A 23020-nucleotide genomic window follows, 5' to 3' on the forward strand; every position below is an offset into this window, starting at 1 on the left:
GGGGAAAGAGATGTCAAGACAGCATTCAATACAAAGCACAACACAACCCATCATTCTTCTTGTGTTTTTCTGTAGTGTCACTTAAAATTTAAAGGGCAGTTCCCCCATGACAGCCCACCCCCCCAGTCCCAGGAAAAAAAAAAAATAAGAAAGACCTAACACCACAGGAAAAGACTACGGAGTGTGTTAAAAATGCTCACTGATGGGCCATTACCTTTGAGAGAGCCAAACCAAAAAAAAAAAAAAAAAAAAAAGTACCATGCCAGTTTTATTCCCATTGAATATTTACACCTTGGACAGCAAACCTTGCTCACATAAAGTAGAAAACAGATATGATAAAACATGGCTTGAAAAATGACCAGAGTATGCACCTATAGTACTGTACACTAAATAAAATACACAAGGCAGCAATACTTAGGGGCCAGAAACACTGCTTACTACAAGTCAGTTATGGAATCATAATTTACAGTAAAAATGGGCACGTCCCAAGGCTCAATTTTTATTTTTCTTTTGTCATTTACAGTAGAATAAATATTTTGTTGCTATTGCTACACTTTAAATTTACATTCTAACCTATTAAATGCAGAAAGCTAGTGTAAAGCATATAGATTAAGTGTAGGTCCCATACGTATGACAGTTTGTTCAAGACTAGTAGGTTTTTGTTTTTGTATCTTTTTTAACTTATTAAATGGCTAGTGGGAAAGATTTTGTGCTTGTGATCAGCTCTTAACTTCAATTTTTACATCAAAACGTCCCTGAAAACGGTCTTTCTCACTGTACCCAATGTTTTCACCATACGCCTTACATTCTATGCGAATTTCAGTGTCCATGGTGAGGTTGGTGAACTGTACAGCCAGCAGGGGCTGCAGGTACTTGGGCTGGAGGAGTTTGCCATAGTAGGGGTAATACTGCAGAGGAAAACCAGCGTAATCACCCATTCCAAAATATTCCATGCTTCCAACTTTCTCCTTATCTTCATCTCGCTGAAAAACAGTGAAATGTGACGTTAGTGGCTGGCATCGTGTGTGACCACTGGTTCTCACATACAGCCCCACAGAACAGTTTGCAAACCACGGCTCTGTGACATGCCCATTTCCAACCTCTTTCAGGGTTAGGGGAGTGTGGAGCCCTGCAGGGCACTGGCATAGAATCTGCCATGAATTAAGAGGACGGCACCTCAGTCTAACCCATAGCAGCCTCAAGAAATGGTCAAAAAAGAGGCCTCTCTCAGTGTGCAAATGGAGAAACTGAGGCAAGGGCCAAATGAACATTTCTCCAAGATAACACAGCCTCCGAGAAATGGTCAACATGGAAAGAAACCTCTCGGCTTTTTTCTCAAAATCATTTGCTCTGTCCCTTCCAAGACTACCAGAGGAGGAACTTGAAAGTCAATAAATCTACAGCAGGCTAATTTTTAAGCTGATAATTTTGTATGGCCTGTGAATGATATTAAAAATATCCAAATGGCCCTTGGCAGAAAAAAGATTCCCCACTCCTGGTAAATTCAGATATCTGAGTCTCTTGTGCCAATGGAGAAACAAACATATAGTTTTATTCCTGTTATATCTTTGTCTCTTTTGTTTTCTTTTTAAAGAAGTATTTATTTGAAAGGTAGAGTGATGGGGAGAAAGAGAAGATCTTTGATCTGCTGGTGCACTCCCCAAATTCGTTCAACAGCCAGGACTGGGCTGGGCCCAAGTCAGGGGCCAGGTTTCCCACGTGGGTGGCAAGGACCAAAGTGCTTAAGGCATCATCTTCTGCCTCCCAGGATGCACATTAGCAAGAAGATGGATCAGAAGGCTAATTTTTAAGCTGAGACTCAAACCAGGTCCCCAACATGGGATGTGGGCATGCCAAACAGAAGCTTAACCCACTGTGCTCCAATGCCCGCCCCTCCTTCTTTTTCAAGAAGTTTTGACCCAGTACAGCTACACATCAACTAACTGAGGCTAATACCTAAAAGCACTGTTTCTTGCTTATGACATTAAAATTTTATCTCTAATTGAAAATACACTCACTCCTCCTCCCCTCTTCTGCCCCACCTTCCCACCACCCTTTGTAATAACCCTAAATGCCTCCTTACCTTGCCAGTGCACTGAACCGGCAGCACATTTGGGTTATACTTCGTTCCTGGGGAAAACTCCAAGGAATCATTCTTGGGAGGCTAAAAATAAAATACATGTTGGTCAGTAAGACTGTAAACAATTATTTAAGTTTCTGAAAAATAAAACTAGTCTGCAGTCCAAACAGTTAAGTCAGCTGAAAAAACAAAACACTTCAGAAAGGGAGACAGAAGTGTCTCCAATCTAATTAGGAAAGGTCATGTTTGTGATTTTGTTGAAATGATAAGTGTCCAAGTTTTGCAACCAATACACTCAAACCATGTAATAGCCCGGCACTGAATGGAATTTCGAATGGTAACCCATCCTATTAAATGCACTGAGAAGTAGGAGCCACCCCCTCCAAAATATGCTCATTGTTTAGCTAAGATGATAATGACATGGGCAAGTTGCCTGGCATTTCAGTGTTCATAAAACCTGCACTCTTCCTGAATCGTGACTAAGTAAGGCCATGCCTTCCGCTAAAGAATGCATATGACTTCTTGAAGTAGACTTTTTTTTTTTAATGTTCAGTAGGTGAGACACTGCTTTTTAAGAGATGTTTCTTTCCAGTTGTTAGGAAGGTCCAAAAAATAAAACAGGGTGAAGAAACAGCCACGCTAAGTGAGATGCTGCAGAACTGTAATCTGACAAAATAATCCCAATGACTAAACAGCTGGGCATCTGCTGCACCCTGCAGTTTACAAAACTGTTCATCCCGGCCTTGATTTTCTTTTGAACATACTGTTAATAGGTAACAAGTATTGTGGAGACAAATTAGTAGCACTCATTAAGAAATCAGGGGACAAAGGAGACAGATTTCAGAAAAGAGGAGTCTCTGCCCCTAACCCAGTATACGGCAGTGAATCCCTATTGCAGTTAGGAAGGACACTCGTAATGGCAGTGCTCATGTGGGTGATGGGGGAAACCTGCAGGAAGAAGTCAGGCTGAAGGGAAAAGACAGCACGATTTACCTCACGATCTGTGGGAGAGACACCACACCAGCTCTTTCAAAATTTTATAAAAGCAGAGATGACATCCATCTTTGCTTCTTCTGAATAATTACAGTATCAATTTACCATTTCTTCAGTAACCTCAAGTAACGCTACCCATTGTTAAGCTGCAGTAATACAAAAAGCTAGCAGCATGATTTTCAAAGTTGAGCCTATATGGTGTTCAACTCTCATTTGTTCAATACAAGCATTATTCAGAAACACATCAATTTCTTCAGCAAATTTTTAAAATATTTTCGTGGCTCCAGGAGGACCAAGGCTAGAATAGGACTGCACATGCAGTTTTTAAATTTAAAAATATCTTTTTCTATTTCTGCTTTAAAGGATTTATGTTCGAGAATCCTGTTATCTGGATATTAAGCAGAAGTACCACAAATAAAGCCACAGGACTCACTTCAGAAATTGGCTCTGCCGGTCCAAATTTCTCTTTAGAAAATGAGATTCGTGCCCTAACTAGAGGAATTTCAGGGTGGATTCATAAGTTTTTGGTGTTACTCAACTGAGTGTGTTACAAAAATCAACATCTCACACACACAGTCCAAGAACTCCATCCAAAGTCTTCCCAACTGGTCCAAACTCTGGAATTTAAAATCCCACTTGCCTTAGGTTTGAAGCCCAGAACTCGGTTGAGCTTTATAATGATGCAGGGTTTGCCGTCTTTGTAGCCGTAAGTTTCGTCATCTATTCCAGAGCAGTTCCCCAGCCAGTTGAGCTTGAATCTGCACACCTTCCGCTGTCCCCGTTCATTGTTAAATTCGCCTCGTTCTTTAGGTTCACTGGGCACGTCTAGAAAGACAAACATCATTTTTATATTGTTATCAGCAATCCCCATCACACCACTTAAGAAAGGAAAAGAACTGCCTTCCTCGTCAAAATGACCCATCCTGAGACAGTGCTATTGTTCATGGAATACATGGCGGAACGAAGCAAGGATTTCTCTTCACTGACAGTAAAAACACACCCGACCAAAAGTAATAGCTGGTTCAGACCTTACACCAAAGCGGCAGAGTCCGTGGTGATCAGCACCTGGTATTTGGTCTCTGGTAATATTTCTCTTCCTTTGAATAATGGATTACTCAAGCTGTTTATAGAAGACTGAAAGGAAACTGGGTCATGTTTCATGAGTAACATCGTTTATACAGGGCAACATTTGCTGAGCTCAATAACAGGGACATTATAATTAAAATACACAGTAAAAGGGCTGTCAATAATTGGGGGAAGTGGAAGTTTCTTTGGTCCTGATTTCCTAGAGCCACGCCCATAATTAGCATGTTAAACAGTAAAGCAGGGGATAGGCAAAGAATGTTTTTTTTCCTGTCCAATCATTATTGATCTTTTTCTTAATTTTTTGAGTTTCTGCCTTTTAACACTCTGGCTTTTTTAAAAATAACTTCTTCAAATGAGAAATTTTATTGTACAATTTTAAATTCAGACTTCATGTAAAAACCAGAGAAAGACTAAATTAAAACAGAATTCAAAGTTAATACACAGCATCCTGCAGGAACCTGATGCTAATATCAGTTTTTCTATATATTTAAATATCTATGCATATTATATACTAATTTTATATTGTATGTAAATCATATATTTATAATTTGTATGCATATAATATACATGATAGTATATCTCTATATTATATATTAATATTTATGTATTATATAGATGGGAAAATGGCACAGTAAAAATGTTTCTTTTAAATTACTAAATCTTTCCAAAACAGGTCCTGTGACAGATACTCTGACCAGAAACCTTCCCCAGCAGAAGTGTGGTTACTGCAGCTGTGACAGCAAAGCCCATCCACTGTGCTGAGAAAGACATGAAACTGCAACTGTGGCCTTTGGGTCTGACTACTAAGAACCAGAGGAGTCTTGGGAATGTTTCAAACCAAGACCCCTTTCAAATGCAGAAAACTGGAGGGCTTGGGCTATATCCTTTCTTCCATGGCATCCTCTGGCTTGAAGAAAAGAGAAGTTCTCAAGATGGCCTGAGTTCAGTCTTCCCATCGCTTCAGGAGTCGCACTCAATCACTAACTAACAGAAACAGGAAGCAAGAACTAAGCAAAAAGAAAATAGTCACAAATATCGGCAATGAATCGACTTACCGCCACAATCTTCAAAAACCATGTCATCCTTCTGGGCGGAATCTTTGTACTTTTCCAGGAACCTGACTATGTTCACCACATATTCTTCATAGCTCTTGGGATCACTGGGACGAAAGGCAATTTCAGTCTTTTGAATCTGAGGAACCTGTGTTAGTCCTAAAACATATAAGAAAAAAAAGAGAGAGAAAGAGGGAAAATAATTAGTGGAAAAGCAAAAAACCAAGATCATTTCTCTATACAAAATATATTTTGCAAACTGCACCTGGCTAAAAAAAGAACTGATTGAATTTTACTTCCCTTATGAAATCAATCCCTGGGCATTTAAGTACCTAAGTGCCAGTGATTATGCCTTCGTATCCTGCATCACTTAATTTATCTAGCAACACTTTAAGGGCTACTTAAGGGTAGAAGGCCTGCTCTAGGGAATTGGAAACTGGAGTTGTAATAGTGATAATTAATGTGGAGGTGGCGTGTATATTAACTACTTGGCAGTGCTGTCTGTAGGCTTGAGAACCATGCTCCAAGTAGCGGCTGTTTTTCTAAGAGAATGAGAAAGGCTTTGAGCGTCAAACGTGGTTAAACAATGAGGTGGATCTAGTTTAGAGAGCTGACTGAGCAGGTTTCTATACGGATGCAGTGCCCTAGAGGAATGGAAGAGATGGAGATGAGAGTCCACAGCCAGGCAAGGGGTGGTCCAAGACAATTGACTGTAGGGGTGACATAGAGAACCATCTCAAAAGTGATAGAAACCTGAAGAATTCGGGGGAGGGGGACACTTGTCAACAGTGAAGGAAATGAGCCCAAGAAGGAGCAGAATTTGCTCATTTAAAAATCTCCAGTTTAAAATAAGCACAGGTTCCTACAATTACATTTATAAAAGGTCATCACAACCACAGAAACATACTGTTATGTCCAAAAGAACTTAAAATCTTCTGAACAGTCTTTTTCCACATTCCTGTATACTACAAGGAAGCAACACAATGAAAAGCATATTATCCACAGAAATAAAGTATCAGCTTCCACTGAAATTCAATGCTTGAGACAGCAGCGGCAAACAGAGCTCCCGCTGAGAGAGGGAGGGCTGTCATGGGAGACACTCCTGGTCTGGGTTGTAATTAAGACTTGATTTAAGTCAAAGTAACCCACCTGGGCTTCCCCAAAGGAGTGCTGAGATCAGGGGAGAAGGAAGCCGGAAAGGACAGCCACACCTGAGGGCACCCAGGTGAGCCAGAGATGCGAGGGGGAAAAAATGCTAGGGAGGAGGTTTGCTAGAACCTCGTGAGACAGGAGGCTGGTGGGGAGGAATGGGCTAAGAGAAGGTACGTGTGCTCAGGGTTAAATGGTGTATCCAGCCTGGGCAAGAGAGGGCAAGAGAGGGGTTAAAGGATGTAGGGGATCAAATGTCAGAAACCAAGGCCTGGGAGCAGGGTGGTGGGTGGTGGGGACACCTGCAGCCAGCTGAGGCAGAAGCCTGGCATGAGATGCGGAGGATCTCACTAAGCTGACAAAAGGACCCTACAAGGTCACAGTGAGCCCTGAACGACATAGTGTGACACGTGTCTCTATCCCCTTAGCCTGGCGTCCCCAGCAGTTTGCTGCTCACTTTGTGGGAGCCTCTGCATTCTCTCTTCCAAAGACCACTGGAGATTCCATTTGTTTGATGCGTGTATGAGGAATAGCAAAGTCACTTCTCAGATTCTCCCAGAGAAAAGAGAGGGCAAGAAGAAGGGTGATTGTGCTGAGTGCTTTCCAATGATGCCAAGTCCAGGGTCTCCACTGTAGAAACAGACCAGGTGGGGGCCTGTGCTGTGGCGTAGCAGATAAGGCTGCCGCCTGCAGTGCCGGCATCCCATTTGGACACTAGTTCGAGTCCCAGCTGCTCCACTTTCAATCCAGCTCTCTGCTATGGCCTGGGAAAGCAGCAGAAGATAACCCAAGTCCTTGCACCCCTGCACCCATGTGGGAGACCTGGAGGAAGCTCCTGGCTCCTGGCTTCAGATCAGTGCAGCTCCAGCCATTGCGGCCTTCTGGGCGAGTAAACAAGTGGATGGAAGACCTCTCTCTCTCTCTCTCTCTCTCTCTCTCTCTGTGTGTGTGTGTGTGTAACTTGGACTTTCAAGTAAATAAATAAATCTTAAAAAAGAAGGAAGGAAGGGAGGGAGGGAGGCAGGGAGAAAAGGAGGAAAGGAAGGGTGGGAAGGAAGGAAGGAAGGGTGGGAAGGAAGGAAGGAAGGAAGGAAGGAAGGAAGGAAGGAAGGAAGGAAGGAAGGGAGGGAGGGAGGGAGGGAGGAAGGGAGGGAGGGAGGGAGGGAGGGAGGGAAAAGCAGGAGCCAGCCGCTCCTTCTCCGTCTTCTTGGCTCTTTACTAACAAAACAATTCTGCTCCTGTATATTTTTCAGAAGCCTAGTCTTGGTCAAGACTAAGTTCATGTTCACTCAGATACCTATGCCTATGCCTGCCTTTCTTACTAGCAAGCACTGCATCTAACATTTGCGGAAACAGAAAGTCTTGTTCCATGCCACTGTGCTACTGGCCCAGAAAACAGATCTACACAACTGGTCTCAGGGCTCTCAAGGGAAAGCAAGTGAGGAATAATGAGGCAAAGTCATGGAATCGCACCGATTTCTGCCCGCAAGCGTGAATCCTTGTGAGCTAAGCGCATGCTCTAAGCCCAGTCAAGTGTTACCATGTGAGGAAACCCAGGTCTGCCTGAAGAATCCTGGTGCTGTTCTGATCAGAGAAGCATCATCAGCAACAGGAAACCAGAACACAAGGATGAAATGAGCAACTAAGCTTCCAGACTTGTCCAACTGGAACAGATCTCGGGCCAAGGTCTCTGCCCTGCCCCTTCCACGCTGGGCGACAGAGAACCTTGGCAGAGGGAGCTGTGAGACAGGTGAACCCCAAGAAGCTCAGCCTTGCCAACTCTCTTCTGTGGGCTGAAGCTCCCCTCTGGCATCTCGGAGGGGTCTCCCAAGTGGTAACTAACATCAGCCTTAGTGGCCATCCTGCTAAGATCTATGTCTGTGGTCAGCGTTTGTCACAGTAAAGAGGCTGCTCCAGATACCCCATCCCATATCAGAGCGCCTTGGTCTGAGTCTGCAGCTTCTCTTGCAATTCTAGCTTTCTGCTAATGCTTGCCCTGGAAGCCAGGAGGTGATGGTTCAAGTACTTGGATCGCTACCACCCAAGTCGGAGACCCTGATAAAAAGAGTTCTGGGTTCCAGGACCAGCTGTTGTGGGCAACTGCGGGGGAGAACCAGAAGATGGATGATTCGCTCTCTCTTACATATATACGTAGACACCTGGGAGGCCGTCCCCCAGCCAAGGGGCCACAGCCTCCCTGTAGGTTCTTCTCCCTTTCCTCACATTTCCGGAAGTTCGCTCAATCATCTACTACCCCAGCCTCCTGTCTTATCTTCATCTACAACCTAATGGTCAGGGAACATCTCCTCCCGGAGGTCACCACAGGTCAGTCCTGGAGCCTGTTCTTTCTGGCCAGTGTTAACTGGGAGAGTTCCAGGATGAGATCTTCTCCAGTCCATTAGGAAAATCCTCCTCTCCAAAGCAGTTAGGTACTCACAAAAGACAGATGGAGAGCCCTCGATCCTTTAAATCATTTATTATTCATCTACCGAACTGTTGGAAAGAAGACAGAGAAGGGACTGGATTGGATTTGGCAGTTCTATATTCTTTCGAGCCCACATAAAAACTCCCCATCTCATCACTCTGCAAGGGTTGCATAAACCCCACCCTGCTGCCAGCAGTTCTCATCAGCTCTTCTCATGCTACAGGGGAAACTGGCAGCTCGCCCCTCTCTCCATTCCCTTCCTTGAAGTTGTGAGTTACAGTTTTGGACACCAGTGACTTTGATTGCAGTGGTGACTCCCAGAGGCCAAAGATAGCAGAACACCCAATCACTGGCTTGAGGTTTAGAGTTATATTCCAGGAAACAGATCTACCCTTTCGCTTCTCCAGTCTTCTAAACAGGCTTTACATCGACTATGCTGGGCTCTCTGCAGCTCTGCTCTGCTAGGAGCATTTGGTTTAAAGCACAATATCATTACTCAATACAGAAGCCTAAAAAGATGGAAATCACAATTTGGGCATGTGAAATTCTAATATTCGACTTTCAACAAATATTTCAAATTTATATAAGATTTTGACTTAAAAATCCTTTTAAGGAGATAAATTTGCCTTTCATCTGTCTTGGATCTCTCGAGAAATGAATAAGAAAAATACTCCCTATCTTCAACAAAGGAGATTTTATTTTTTTTTTTAAAAGATTTTTTTTTTTTTTGACAGGCAGAGTGGACAGTGAGAGAGAGAGACAGAGAGAAAGGTCTTCCTTTGCCGTTGGTTCACCCTCCAATGGCCGCCGCGGCCAGCGTGCTGCGGCCGGCGCACCGCACTGATCCGATGACAGGAGCCAGGAGCCAGGTGCTTTTCCTGGTCTCCCATGGGGTGCAGGGCCCAAGCACCTGGGCCATCCTCCACTGCACTCCCTGGCCACAGCAGAGAGCTGGCCTGGAAGAGGGGCAACCGGGACAGAATCCGGTGCCCCAACCGGGACTAGAACCCGGTGTGCCAGCGCCGCTAGGCGGAGGATTAGCCTAGTGAGCCGCGGCGCCGGCCAAGGAGATTTTATTTTAAACGTCTCTGGTGGGCTGCTGTTGTGGCATAGTGGGTAGTCGCCAAGTACATCCATATGGGTGCCTGTTTGGGCGTGTCCCGGCTGCTGCCTGCTAATGGCCTGGGAAGAGAAGCAAAGGAAGGCCCAAGTGCCTGGGCTCCTGCCACCCACGTGGGAGACCTAGATGAAGCTCCTGGCTTCGGCCTGGCTCATCTCTGACCATTGCAGCCCCTTGGGGAGTGAGCCAGTGGATGGAAGGCCTTTTTCTCTGTCTCTCCCTCTCCCTCCCTAACTCTTTCAAATAAATAAATAAATCTTAAAAAAGAAAGAAAGAAAAAAGAAAAGAAAGGAAAGGAAAGAAAGGAAGAAAAACACTCTCATCTTTGACCTTAGCAGGAGCGGAACCAACAAGAAAAAAAAAAAAAAAAAAACAAGGAAGAGGAAAGAGAAAAAAGAGGCTTCTTGTTAAGAAAGAAGTATTTAAATTAGGATGCAGCCATTTTAACCTTGTCCTCATTACTCAAATGAGTCCCAAAGCACAGCTGCCTGTACCTGTCATTTAATACATGTGCTGAATCACTAACCAAATACTCCAAGCAGGCATCACTTTCCGTAGGAACCTCCAGGAGGCAGCCCACATGACTAAGCACACAGGAAGCAAGGAGATGCTGTCTACCGCAGCCACACACACACTGCGCCCTCATCACAGGTCCCCTGCACATTCTAAGCTGAAAAATAATTTACAAATTAAAAAAAAAAAGAAATTGGGAGGATATGATGCACATACACACATGTACACACATATACCCAAGGGGTCTTCAAGCTGTTTGAGGGAATGGTAGATTGTGAAATAACTGCATGCATTTCAAACTGTTTTGCACCGCATTCTCCACAAACTTTGTGAAGTCCCCTCATATACAGATATACATATACCCATGGATACACACACACACACACACACACACACTCATGTATACAAATGTTCTTCCCTTTAAGTGCCACTCTTCTACAAAAGCTATTTACTGATTGATTTATTATCCATTTATCTAACAAAATAAGGGGATAGCACAGAGGACTAGGGTGCCCGTGTGTGTTTGGAAGTGTTTGAGTGACTTTCTGCTTAGAGTGGGGCTCTACCGGACCAGCCACGAATGGGACAGCCCTGCCCTGAGGCTGGCTCACATCTGCACCCTCCCAGGCATCCCTCACCTGCTCCCTTTGAACAGCCTGAGCAAGATGAATGGCTGGTGACTGAACGGCCTATGTAAGGCTGTAACAGCCCTCAGTGGACAGAGATCTTCCTAGGGTGAATGTCAGATGTGGTCAAAGACCTCTCTCCATGCAGGACATTACCCTTCCTCACAGAACAGCTTTCTGCAGCTGTGTGTTCATTTTCAGGCAGGTAAAGAATTTTTTTAGATGCTCTCTCTTAAAAAGTACATACAAATAAATCTTAAAAAAAAAATTGGGGCCACAGTTGTGGCATAGCAGGTAAAGCCTCCACCTGCAGTGCTGGCATCCCACATAGGTGTCAGTTTGAGACCTGGCTGCTCCACTTCAGATCCAGCTCTCTGCTATGGCCTGGGAAAGCAGTAGAAGATGGCCCAAGTACTTTGGCCCCTGCACCTGCATGGGAGACCTGGCGGAAGCTCCTGGCCCCTGGTTTTGGATTGGCCCAGCTCCAGCCATTGCAGCCATTTGGGAAGTGAACCAGCAGATGGAAGACCTCTCTCTCTCTCTTTGCCTCTCTTCTCTGCAACTTTGCCTTTCAAATAAATAAATCTTTTTAAACAGTACATAGAACTTCACAGAGACATATATTTGATACTTCCTAGGATTCATAATTGTGCTTATCTTCAATAGAATACAAGAGGCCACATAAAGGGAAACTATAATTAGACAAATCCTAGTATTTTACATTAACTGTGTGTTTTCTTTTTTGTTGTAGTTCAAGACCAAACCAAAGAACAAGTGCACACCACGTATTTAACTTGTCTAGATACAACACAATATTTGCTAAGCCACCAACATCCTGACATTGGACACTGTGTTACACATGGGATGTGGTAAGGTCTATTCATGCACGTACGTGGGAAAAGACACCCCTTCCTGGCTAGCAGCCACCGGATGATAATACTTCCCTGTTCCCATTCAGCTCCCCAGCTCTCACTAGCCGAGGCTGCCTCACACAAGCACCCGGGTCATGAGATCAGTAGCATGAGACTGAACAGCCACTCTGAGCAGTCTGTCCTTTGCCATCTGACTGCATGCAGGCAGAGCCAGAGGCCAAGTGGCCTGCTCTTTCCTTCCCCTGGCACGCGCCACACGGGACCCCCTCCCGTGGATGACGCAGAAGGAAATCCTCGCATGAAGCTGCACCGACCCAGCACTTGTTCGCTGCATGCCCACGGATCTGTCACCTGGGCCTGCCCGTCCCAGGTCTCTGTTCCGCTCACTCGTCTTAAAATGAGCCTCCAGGGGAAGACCCACTTTTCTTCAGCTCTAGAAACATTATAAAGTTAATCCTTAGACTTCCTGTGCCCAAAGGAGGACTGGTCAGTTATACCCGGTATCACTGGAAAGAAGGAGTTGCGTGGGTGGGTGAGTTCTTGAACACAGAGGCCCCAGGGTGAGCCTTTCACTCAACCACGAGGCTGGGCAGGAGCTTCTGGAAACTCACTGCCACCAGGGCTAAGGTTTCCACAGCCTCAAGTTCTGGGAACAGGTGGGCACGATTGACCTGAGGGTGGGAAGAGAGGAGGTGAGTGAAAGTACGAGAGGAAAGGACCATGTGTGTATACTAACGTGCATCCTGTCAGCTGGCAGGTTACAAATCCATGGGTCCTAACGGGGAACCTTGAAACACCAATTTGTCCAAAGAATAACCAGGCCAAGTGTTTCTAATTGCCCCTGCTGAAATTTCAGATAGAATGAGATGCATGTGATGTAGTTTCAAAAAAGTATAACTAAATAAGCTCTTCTAAGATTGACTTAATCACTTTTCAGGAATTTTCTTTAAATGCGCTGAGATTTGCATGGTGGTAGTTTACACCCTAATGGATTAAGATTAGAAAATTCCCTTTCACAAATCAGATGAAATCAAAACTGCCGGCGGTGCCAGGGTGGCCTGTAGCTCATCATCCAACCCGCTGCCTGCTGTGAGTCTGGGACCCTCTTACAGAGACCTCTGCCTGCCCGCACTGAGCCATCTAGAAGAGCAAAACCGAAAGCCACCCACGCACTTCAGAGGAAGAGCAGGCTTACCAGGAAGCAGGCAGGCTGGGAATCTCCCCGGGACCCACCGCCTGACACCCAGTGACCTTCACTTCACTCCACAGTTGCGTCCTGAGCACAGGAAGGGGAAGGGCAGCAGCAGATGCAAAGAGAGTTTTCCATTACAGCACAGGGCAGGCAGCAGAGAGAGCAGGGTAGCCTCAGGGACAGGCCTGGGGGGAGCCCCAACGTCTGTGTCTGTCTCTGTGTGTGTGTGTGTGTGTGAGGGGTGGGGGAGGGAGAGAAAGTGTGTGTGTGGGGAGGGGGGGGAGAGGGAGAGAGAGATGAGTGGGCAGGCTGCACCTGCTCAGCCCCCTTCAGCACAGCTAACAGTCTCTCCCGAGAGCCAGCTGCTCCCATGGGAGGCGGTGCTGCTGCCCCCAGGGGCAGGCTGTGGTAGGAGCAAACCATCTGAAGAGAGAAGAGCTTGGCCGGGGCACACCCAGCGAGTGCGGGGATGTTAAATAGAAACTCTGCAGAACAGTGTCACTCAGGTTCACTTAACATCTTGTTAAATCTGTTTCCTAATCCAGGGTCTGTTAGACACTTTTCACGGAAAGCTAAGGCTTTACTGACTCCTTGATAATTTAAGTGGCCATATGGTCCACAGCTCCCAGTCCGGAAATCTAGTATCCCAGAAAAAGCAGCTGCTTCTATCAGAAGGTGTGGTTACAAAAACAGAGACTGCTGTCAACAGCTACTTTGTTTAACACCCTTAGTTTCGCCATCAGGAAGTACTGTCCGGTTTACATACATGTGACACCACATCTAATCTTTCATTTTACAGTTGAGACAACTGAGGCCTTGTGAAGTGGAGAAATGCTGCCGTGGCACCCAAAGTCCTTGCTTTTCCTCCTGAGGTCGACTTTATTGCGGCCCTACACGTTAATGGCTTAGGGTCTCAGGGGCTGCCTTGGCACTGACCATCTGTGGCCTACAAAACCGGCAGTCTGATAGGCCCCAACTGGATTTCTCGGCTAAGAATCTGGCTCTGTGCCTTCCAGGTCCAGGCAGGCAGACCTGTTACAATATCCCTCAGCAACAAGGTTTTGTAAAGAAAACCTTGCTCATTAACGGCCACCACTGCTCAGTGCACAAGAACCACATGTTACCCTCTTCTTAAATACAATCTCCACTGTGTAGCTCGTTCCTGTTACTGGGACTCGGCTGTTCGGCCTGCCAGCGGACTGAAGTCTAAAGGCGCACAGAGCCGGGTGCACTGTACGGTGGCCACGGCTTCCACGGCCACATCTACACACAGTATTCAGAAGCGCTCCAATTACAAGGCATTCCCGTGTATAAGAGGAGGCCAGCCCCCATGCAGGCTAGGTCTGAACCCATGCCTCCCAATTAGCTGGCAACAGCTTTAGTAAGTCTTCATCTCTTTAAACGATGCACAGGCTCTCTCTTATGATGTGCACCTGACTTCACAGACATCTTTCCTCCCCGTCTTTAACGATCATGGTTTCGACCTTCAAGTTGAAGGCTGACAAGGTGTCAGGGCATTCTTCAATGTGTGTGTTTGGTCTGCATACCAAACCAAGCAGTCATGACCCACTCCCCAAAATATGAATTCTTAACCTCTGCTCTGAAAGCTGCCAAACAGGGTCCAGCTGGCTCCTCCTGAGACACAGGGCCCCGGGGCTTCTTCCTGGCAGCTATGGAAGTCACCACTGTTTTCAAATGGACTGTCATGTCCATGGGTTCAAAGCAGAGCAAGAGCAAATCCCCTCTGGGTGAGGGGTAGAGGTCGGCGTGGATTCACCTGGGAAGGTGGCTGGTGAGGGCTGGGGAAAGGACACTGATTTCCCAGAGAAGACCCCAGAGGGCAGAGCAGGGAAAACAGACACACAGACGGGCTCTCTGCGACTGAGACCCAAGGACAGGAATGCATAGTTCCAAGATGAGCCACCAGCATTCCTTCGGAGAAGCAGGAGTGTGTCAGGTCAGTCCAACCACTGCAAACACACTAAATATAGGTACTAAGAACATGTCTTTCAGGAAGGGGCTGGCAGGAAGGGGAGGGTTTTGGAAGGAACCAGCACCCAGCACCCAGCCAGTCACAGAAAGGTCATCTGCAGGCCCGTTCCTACAAGGTTGGGCAATCTGACTACGGGTGACATTTCTCTCTGCAGAGATCATGAAGGAAATGTTTAATTTTCATCAGAGGTTCACTCCCAGAGTTAGCAGCTAAGGGCCATTTTTTAAATTTAGGAAATTAAAGGAAATGCTTGCCTTTTGTGGTCATCTTTGGGCCTGGTGAGAAAATTACTATAAAATGTCATCAGTATTAAAAAATAGCTTTTAAACAGCCAAAAAGAAAAAAGACCCACAAAAAAAAAAAAAAAAAAAGGAACAAAAAAAAACCCAGATCTACAACCACTTAAATCATTGCTACCAGTAATGCTGCCATAAGAAACCTCATAGAAGAGGACTTGCAAAACACACCATAGGGGCAGGCGCTGTGGCGTAGCAGGTAAGGCCACCACCTGCAGTGCCGGCATCCCATGTGGGCCCCAGTTCAAGTCCTGGCTACTCCACTTCTGAACCAGCTCTCTGCTATGGCCTGGGAAAGCAGTGGAGGATGGCCCAAGTACTTTGGCTCCTGCACCTGTGTGGGAGACCCAGAAGAAGCTCCTGGCTCCTGGCTTCGGATCAGCCCAGCTCCAGCCATTGCAGCCATTTGGGGAGTGACCCAGCGGATGGAAGACCTCTCTGCATCTCTGTAGCTCTGCCTTTCAAATAAATAAATTTTATTTAAAAAAAAAAAAAAAAAAAAAAAAAACCATGTTTTATGGTCACAAAGTCAGTGTGAAATGTGCTTATTTCAGTTCTCAGCCCATATCAGATCCTTGGCTCTCCTTTCCATAGATCTACCTTTTTCAAGAAACAGCTGCTGGAAACTGCAGAATTTGGCAGATTTAACTCATTTTATATACTTATCTGTTTTCTTTTTTCCACTTCCCAAATCCCCCAGATCTAAATTTATCTGGAAATACATACATATGTATGTTATACGCACACACACACACACACACATTAACGTAGGGCTATAAGACATGCCTGCCACCGCCGCCGTAATCTGAGGAACGTGTTCTTCTATCCCACACGCAGGGAGGTGGGCATGACGAGCCTGCAAGAGGCTGTGCAGCACCACGCAGGTCGTTTCAAGCCTGTCATCTAAATACAGCTGTTACTGAAGTGCTGCCCAGGGAAAGCAGAGAAGAGGCAACTGTCACCTCCCTCCCAGCAGCAAGCTCAAGGTCATTCACAATGAGAACCCGGAAGCCGATGGATGCAACACTTCCTGTCTAGACACTCCAGCAATGATTGCTAGAGGAGCCAGACAGTGCGTTCACCGTTGCTGCTGCTCCACTGCTCCGTCTCCTCTGTATCAGGTGCGACAGCAGTGGGCCTCCTGAGGTGCTCCGTGGCTGGTGGACACACAAAGCCGCCCACACAGGGCAGCTCACTCAGCACTGACGGCACCCGCATCACTTGTGTGGCTGGGGCTCCTGCAGCAATCCACTTTTTCTAGGATAATCTGTTTATTCTCTTAAGCTTTTAGTACTAACAGAGACAGTGAATTAAACTGCAGAAAGCTGGTACAAAAAGACTTGTTAAACAAACAGGTGCCTAGACAGCAAAGCACAATGACGAGTGATGGTGACGTTGTTCAAGGTAAAACTGCAAATCAACAGCAGGTGGGAGAAGAGACCCCTGATGTCGTGGCTCCTCTCTGTGTGTGGCTGGCCCATTTCAGAGCTTCCAGTCAGCCCTCAAAGTAAGTTAAGCCTAAATCAGGAGCCAAAGTCGTTTTTGTAAAGGATTTCTCTGAGTCACACTTTCCTCAAGAAAGTAAAAAAAATGTGTTAGAGCACAAATGGTCCCACTACCAATCAACCTTGTGAGACCCAGCGCGAGGGCATCAGGCACACAGCCGTGAGTGGCAGGAGCAGGACTCTCTGCCCTCCCGCCAGAGCCGTGCCAGGAAGACACCTGCAAGCCCGGGAGCTCTGCCTGCAGTGCGGGCTGGAGACGTGGCTGTAGCTGAGACACATGCCTGTTCTTCCTTGCCATGCTTGGTTTGTTGAAAACCACATTTCAGAAAAATCTGCAGAAGAATTTTTCCTCCACGGAAACAATGACACCCATTTTACCTGTGGAGGAACTGAACCTGCTCCCATGGATTTTACCTGGCGGGGCCACTCGGTCCTGGTACGTGGGCTTAAATTCACTGATGGTGAGCAGCATCACCTGGATGGTTCCGATGAAGATGCCGGCCAGGCAGCCATAAAATATGACGTAGAACAGAAGGATCTTAACTGCAAGAAGAACAGAGCAGACAAAAGGCTCAGAACGAAAGTCTCCTCTTCCCAGGATGTGTGCACTTCCCCCAGCTTTCCTTCCACCTCGTTTCTCCACAGCTTCCTGTTCCAACATGGAACCAAACAGCAAACCTCGATTCCACTGATGTGTGGGAAAAAGCGGGGTGGGGGTGGCAGCTGTCCACTCTGGGGAGGCCAGTGGTGGTTAAGGTTAGCAGGAATGTTCAGACATAGCTATGATCCTTACAGAAAATAATTTTATTCCTGAAATTAAATATATATATATATATCTCCAAGAAGATCAATAAAATCAAGAGCTATGACTGCTTATGCAACACATCTAAAACATGGTGATATATTCCTTTGGAAACGTGGGGTTTTTTTGCTTGCTTATCCCATGACATTTAAATGCTACAATCCAGGGGCCACTGAATGCTCAAATACCTAAGGGTTTTTATGTTTGTGACAGAGCACTGAATGCCAGGAAAATCAGGGGTGAGGGAGGCAGGACAAAGAGTAAAGAAAAATTCTGAAATCCACAGTAAAAATGCCCTGCCTGCACATTCTTGTTTCACCCTCTGGCTGGAACCAGAGTAAGGACCTACTTGATGAGCTGCATTTTCTCTCTCCCATAACTAATGGGATAACACAATGGAGGCAGAAATAGCTGTAAAAGACGACGGGGGTGGGGGGGACACCCAGGAAGCCCACAGACTGGAATGAAGCTATCAGTTACTAGTTTACTAGGATTATCTCCATGATTAGCCGCATAGTAACAGGCTGTACTAGGCAGCGCCCGGCAGCCCTGTGCCAGCCAAGCAACTCAAACGTGAATGCAAAAGTGGGAATGAGTAACTGTGAGGTTATCAAGTCAGAAACAGGACTGCCCCAGGGAGCCCTAGGTTACTTCTGCAAAGGCCCAAATCTCATCCACCAAATGCTGGAGTGCTTGGGGGGAAAACCCCACAGAACAAAAGCGGTATTGAAAAGCAGTCGAGGTGGTGGGACGGGGCAGTGAGTGGGCATCAGCTGTGTCTTTCCTCTCCCTACCTTTCAGAGTCAAACTTTCCTATCACACATTGAATGATTCAGGGAGGTCATGTTAAAACAAGAGAAACACACACAAAACCACAAAAGAAATGCTTAATTGTAATCCTCCCCCCCCCCATCAAGAGAAAAGAACAAGCAAACAGGGAAGGCACAAGCACAGATAAGGAAGAATGCAAAGGTTGCATAATCCAGAGCCGCCCTCCCAGCTCAATCACTCCCTCCCAGCAGGACAGGGGTTAAGTGCTGCATTCTGTATCCAAGCAGCAGTAGGCAAATGGCAAGGCTGTGACGTCAAGAGATCTGGAAAATTTTTCCAGCGAACGCCCTGAAGAGGTGCAAGAGTTGGTACAACACGTTCAGCAGGAGGGCTATTGTAGTCTTGCTTCGCAGTTTCACTCTTCCGCATAGCCCCCTGTCCCCGTCTCATCTTGGGACACAGCTTAAGCACATTAGCCTCTTCTGCCAACTAGAATTCGACACAATGGTCTGGATATCCAATCTTAACAACATACAAAGGGGCACAGCTGGCGCTACAGTTGAAAATACGGAGCAATGGAAAAATAAGTAATTTTGGAAGCACCTTCCACTAATCTTATGCATGTCCAGCCTTTCCATTCTGCCCACAGATACCCTAGAAGAAGCGAGAAATTTTCCTTTGTGCTCAAATATTTCTCAGCAAAATCTTCCTAGTTATTGCTATGCGATCACTAAACTAGCGTGGAGCATGTGGAACTGTCAGGACCTGTGCAGGGGGCTCACCTACACCCAGGCCACCAAGAGCTACTCAAAAACAAAAAAAAATCAAAAGCAAAACAAAACAAAAACAGGCTAGACAAGTGGCACAAACCAGCTACAGTGGCAGCATGGGATGGGGCCCAAGTTTTAAAGGTATCTTCCCTTTTACACAAATAAAAAATAAGTACTGTTGAAATTGTGTGATCAGAAACAAATATATATATATATATATATATATATACCTTTTCAAAGGTCACAGGTAGATGGGAAAATGGCATCAGGGCCCAGCTACAAATACAAAACCCTACACCAACGCCTGCATTAACTTAACCAAAAGGCAGAAAGCACAAAGATTTGCATGCCATGATTCCTCCAGCAGGTGACAGGCTAGAGTCTCCTGCATCCATCTTGGTGAAAATCTACCTATAAGCAAAACTGAGCCAAGGGCATCCTGCCCTCGTCCCAAGGGCATCCATGTTGGGCCCAGGGCTGGAAACACAGGCTTTTCCCCATAGGAGACAGAGTGGCTGCGGCCACCTTCTCTGTCTAGGAGACGCTCTGTCATTTCCCACACTGCCAGACAGAAGCAAGTAGACATATTAGCGCAAAATACAAACTGGATTTTTAGCCTAGCACCTGCACCTTGGAAAATGGAAGCAGAGATGAGAGAAGCACCCCAGTCCTGGTATCTGCATTCATACCTCAGGGTAAGGATATTTTGCAGCATGTGATATCAAGACACAAATATTAATGCATTTTCTGTCTCTCTCGGGGCTGTGAAACCTCTATAAATGTCGACCTAAAGAGCCAGCCATTCCATATCGCCTTACCCTCTAAAGCAAATGTTATTTTAAAAAGCACGAAATCGGAATGAGGAAAGAAATACATTTTATGAAGATACACTAGAGGGCAAATTTCACAATGTGCCTGGAGTCACTGCAGCTCTTGCCCCATGACCTGTCACAGCAGGCGTGAGACCACCGGGGAAGGCCGCCCCAGCTAACCTGGGGGGAGCAGAGCCCTTCCGCAGTGCACCTCCCAGGCCTCACTCAAGTTCCACAGAGTTGCTAGGAGATGGCCCTGGCTGGGAGCTGTCAGCCTACACTGGCTCTACATTTCCTCAGGTTTTCCCTTCCACATCAGGAAAACACAGGGAGCTACCTTTTTGCCTGAGCCATGACGACAATCTCATGGAAGAACCAGTCTCCGCAAAGCAAAATGAAATATAAAACAGCTTAAAGCCACAGCTATGAAGAACTACATTTTCCATGGCTCAGGACCTAGGCTTCCCAACAGTACCCTGGAATGAGGCTTCACCTTGACTAACCTTGAAGTGTGATGCATTATTAACCCTTTACTTTTCAACCAAGAGTGACTGGCTACAGGCTGCACTTCGTTTTCCTTTACCCAAAAAAAAAAAAAAAAAAAAAAAAAAAAAACCATATATTATAGCTTCTTCCATTTCAAAATGTCAGCCGAGCACGATTTCCCTGACTCATTCTCCAGCCTGTTCACACAGATCCTCCCAACCTGCATCAGCCCCTCCTCAGGGCTCCCCCAGTGACTGCAGCAGAGGGGCTGCTGCCGGTGATGATGATGATGATGATGACACTGGAGAAGGGGGAGGGGGCAGTGATGCCGCAGGGGGGAGTTCCCTCCCTCCCTTCCGCAGTCACGACTCAGACTCATAGATTTGCCTACAACTCTGCCCTTCAAAATGACCTTTTCAGAAAAAAAAAAAAAGTCACCCTTCTGGGGTAAGGAGGCAGAGAGCAGGTAAGAGATCTAATTTAGGGCAGGGGGGACAACCAAGTCCATGCAACCAAGCAACAGGCTGCACAAAATCTTAGGAGATGAGCTGCCTCTCCGACTGGGCCATTTATTTCCTAGACTAATGGATGCTTTACTGTAATCAACCCAAGCTACTGATCCGCATCTGTCTATGTGGACCAGGAAAACCACCAGACTTTGCCATGTTCCGGGCCAGCACTCTGAAACGGAGCCCCGACATGGAGCTGGGCTGGGGCGGCTCTGGCCAGGCTACTGGGGGAAGCTCTGGCCATCGCTATGAAATACTGCAGTGAGGTCGGAGTCTTCTACTCCTTCCCTCTCGTCTCTCTCTTCCTGGGCGCCTATCAAGACTAGGTGCAAGATGCTATGCCACAGAACCCCGCCTGCAGTACATTCATGGACCTCCCATGAGGTTCTCTCGCAGCCCCAAATCCCCCCCCCCTTTTTTTTGATGGACCTGGGACACGGCCACAGGGCGACCACAGCCAGTCTCCCGGCACCTGGTCGTTCCCCAGAGCCAAAGGCTCGAACGGCGCTCACGGTGGGGCGGGCTACACATTACCAAGAGACCAGACGGGCACAACACACACAGCCCTTGATCAGGCGAGCTCCCGCAGCCACCCCGCGCCTGGCGACGAGCCCGGGCCAGTGCGACCCGCGCAGCGTCCCCTGCCCGTCCGCAGGGCCTGCGCTAGCGATGCGCCGCCGGCACCGGCAGGGCGCGCGGGGGGCGAGAGCCGCACACTCGGTACTTACACCAGCTGCCGCCGGTCCTGCCCAAAAACTCCTTCTTCTCCGAGTTCCAGATGAATTTCTTCCAGCTGCCTTCCTCCTTGGCTTTCCCGCGGGCCATGGTGGCGGGTCAGCGGCTGCCGGACTGCGGCGTGCGCCTCGCGTGCTCCTGTCGGCGTGCGGGCCCGGCTCTCGCAGGCTGGACGCGCCGCTGCCGCTGCGGCTCTCCGAGTGCGAGACGCGCGACCGCGGAGCCCAGGCAGCGGCGGGGGGCGGGGGCGGCGACGCGCGGGGGCGGAGGAGGGGGAGGGACGCGCGGGCCGGGCGGCTGCGAGCCCCGCACCTATTGGTGGGCGCGCGGCCGCTCCCCGCTCCCTTTGGTCCTCCGCTCACTCCTCTCGCTTTGGGGGGAGCTCCACGCACCCGCAGCAGCCGCTCCCGCCGCCACGGGGCCCCCGCCCGCTGTGACCTCTGCAGAGACAGGCAAGCAGCAGGGGAAAAAGGACGCACAGGCGGACCGCGGGCCCTGCAGCAGCGCGCCCGCCAAGAGCGGAGAACCTGGCCGGGGGCGCGGGCCCTACCTTTACTATATACCGCGCCCCGGCCGCCTGGGCCCCGCCCACCGGCCTCCCACCCGGCCAATCGCCGCGCGGGGGCGGGGCCCGGGACCCGGGAGGGCGGGCGCGGGGTCGGCACAAAGGAGCCGCCCGGGCGCGCGGGCCTGGCTGGGGAGCCGGCGCGCGGAGGAGGGCGGAGGGCGGAGGACTGAGGGCGGAGGGGGCGGCGTGGATACCCTCCTCCTCGTCCCTGCGGGGCGCAGACCCGCCCCGCCCCGCGAAGGTGGGGTGGTCTGCCCTCGAGTCGTTCGGAGCCCCGCGGACGCCGGGGACCCCGGCCCGGCGGCCCTGAGCTGGTCCCGTCAGCCGCGCTGCAGGTCCACCTCTCGAAGGCCCCGGCGGGGCGGGGGCAAGGTCACTCTGGGACGCTCGTGGGTCGGGGACTCTGCCCAGCTCCGCCCTGCCTCTCTGCTCCTGCACCTGCCGCCCCCTCGCTGTCCAGGCCACTGCGGTTGCAGTTCCGGCCCGGCCCTGCGCCCGGGCCCGCCCAGCCGGCAGCCCGGGTTCCCGAGAGTCGGGCTGTGCTCCTTGTGGGCGGCCTGAGCCACCTTGAGCAGGACGGTTGCCAAACCCATCCAGCGAGGTAGCCTGGAGCCAGGACTCGGGAGGGGTACCCCGGGTGAGTCGTCCTATGGAAACCGGATGCG

General features: G+C 48.2%; 2 protein-coding genes across 3 annotated transcripts in view; one reads left to right on the forward strand and one right to left on the reverse strand.

The window, feature by feature from the left end:
* The window catches only part of NME7 (NME/NM23 family member 7), a 248143-nt gene extending 241906 nt beyond the window's left edge, over window positions 1–6237 (forward strand). Inside the window, exon 12 of one of the 2 annotated variants that reach the window (XM_008264107.5) lies at window positions 4833–6237. In XM_008264107.5, coding sequence (XP_008262329.1) covers window positions 4833–4841 — 9 coding nt within the window. In that variant the 3' untranslated portion in view covers window positions 4842–6237. The remainder of the gene's footprint in view (window positions 1–4832) is intronic. The other variant, XM_089299602.1, reaches the window with a different exon arrangement.
* ATP1B1 (ATPase Na+/K+ transporting subunit beta 1) lies at window positions 511–21892 on the reverse strand. Its single transcript, NM_001082073.1, is given in 6 exon segments — window positions 511–983; window positions 2084–2164; window positions 3714–3898; window positions 5215–5370; window positions 17317–17445; window positions 21781–21892. Coding segments are annotated over 6 exon segments (912 nt in total). The 5' UTR covers window positions 21878–21892; the 3' UTR covers window positions 511–719.
* Between the last annotated feature and the right edge of the window lie 1128 nt (window positions 21893–23020).

The sequence above is a fragment of the Oryctolagus cuniculus genome, chromosome 7 (genome assembly GCF_051225735.1).
Source record: "Oryctolagus cuniculus isolate XC-2025 breed Fujian yellow rabbit chromosome 7, ASM5122573v1, whole genome shotgun sequence".
Classification (NCBI taxonomy): domain Eukaryota; kingdom Metazoa; phylum Chordata; class Mammalia; order Lagomorpha; family Leporidae; genus Oryctolagus; species Oryctolagus cuniculus.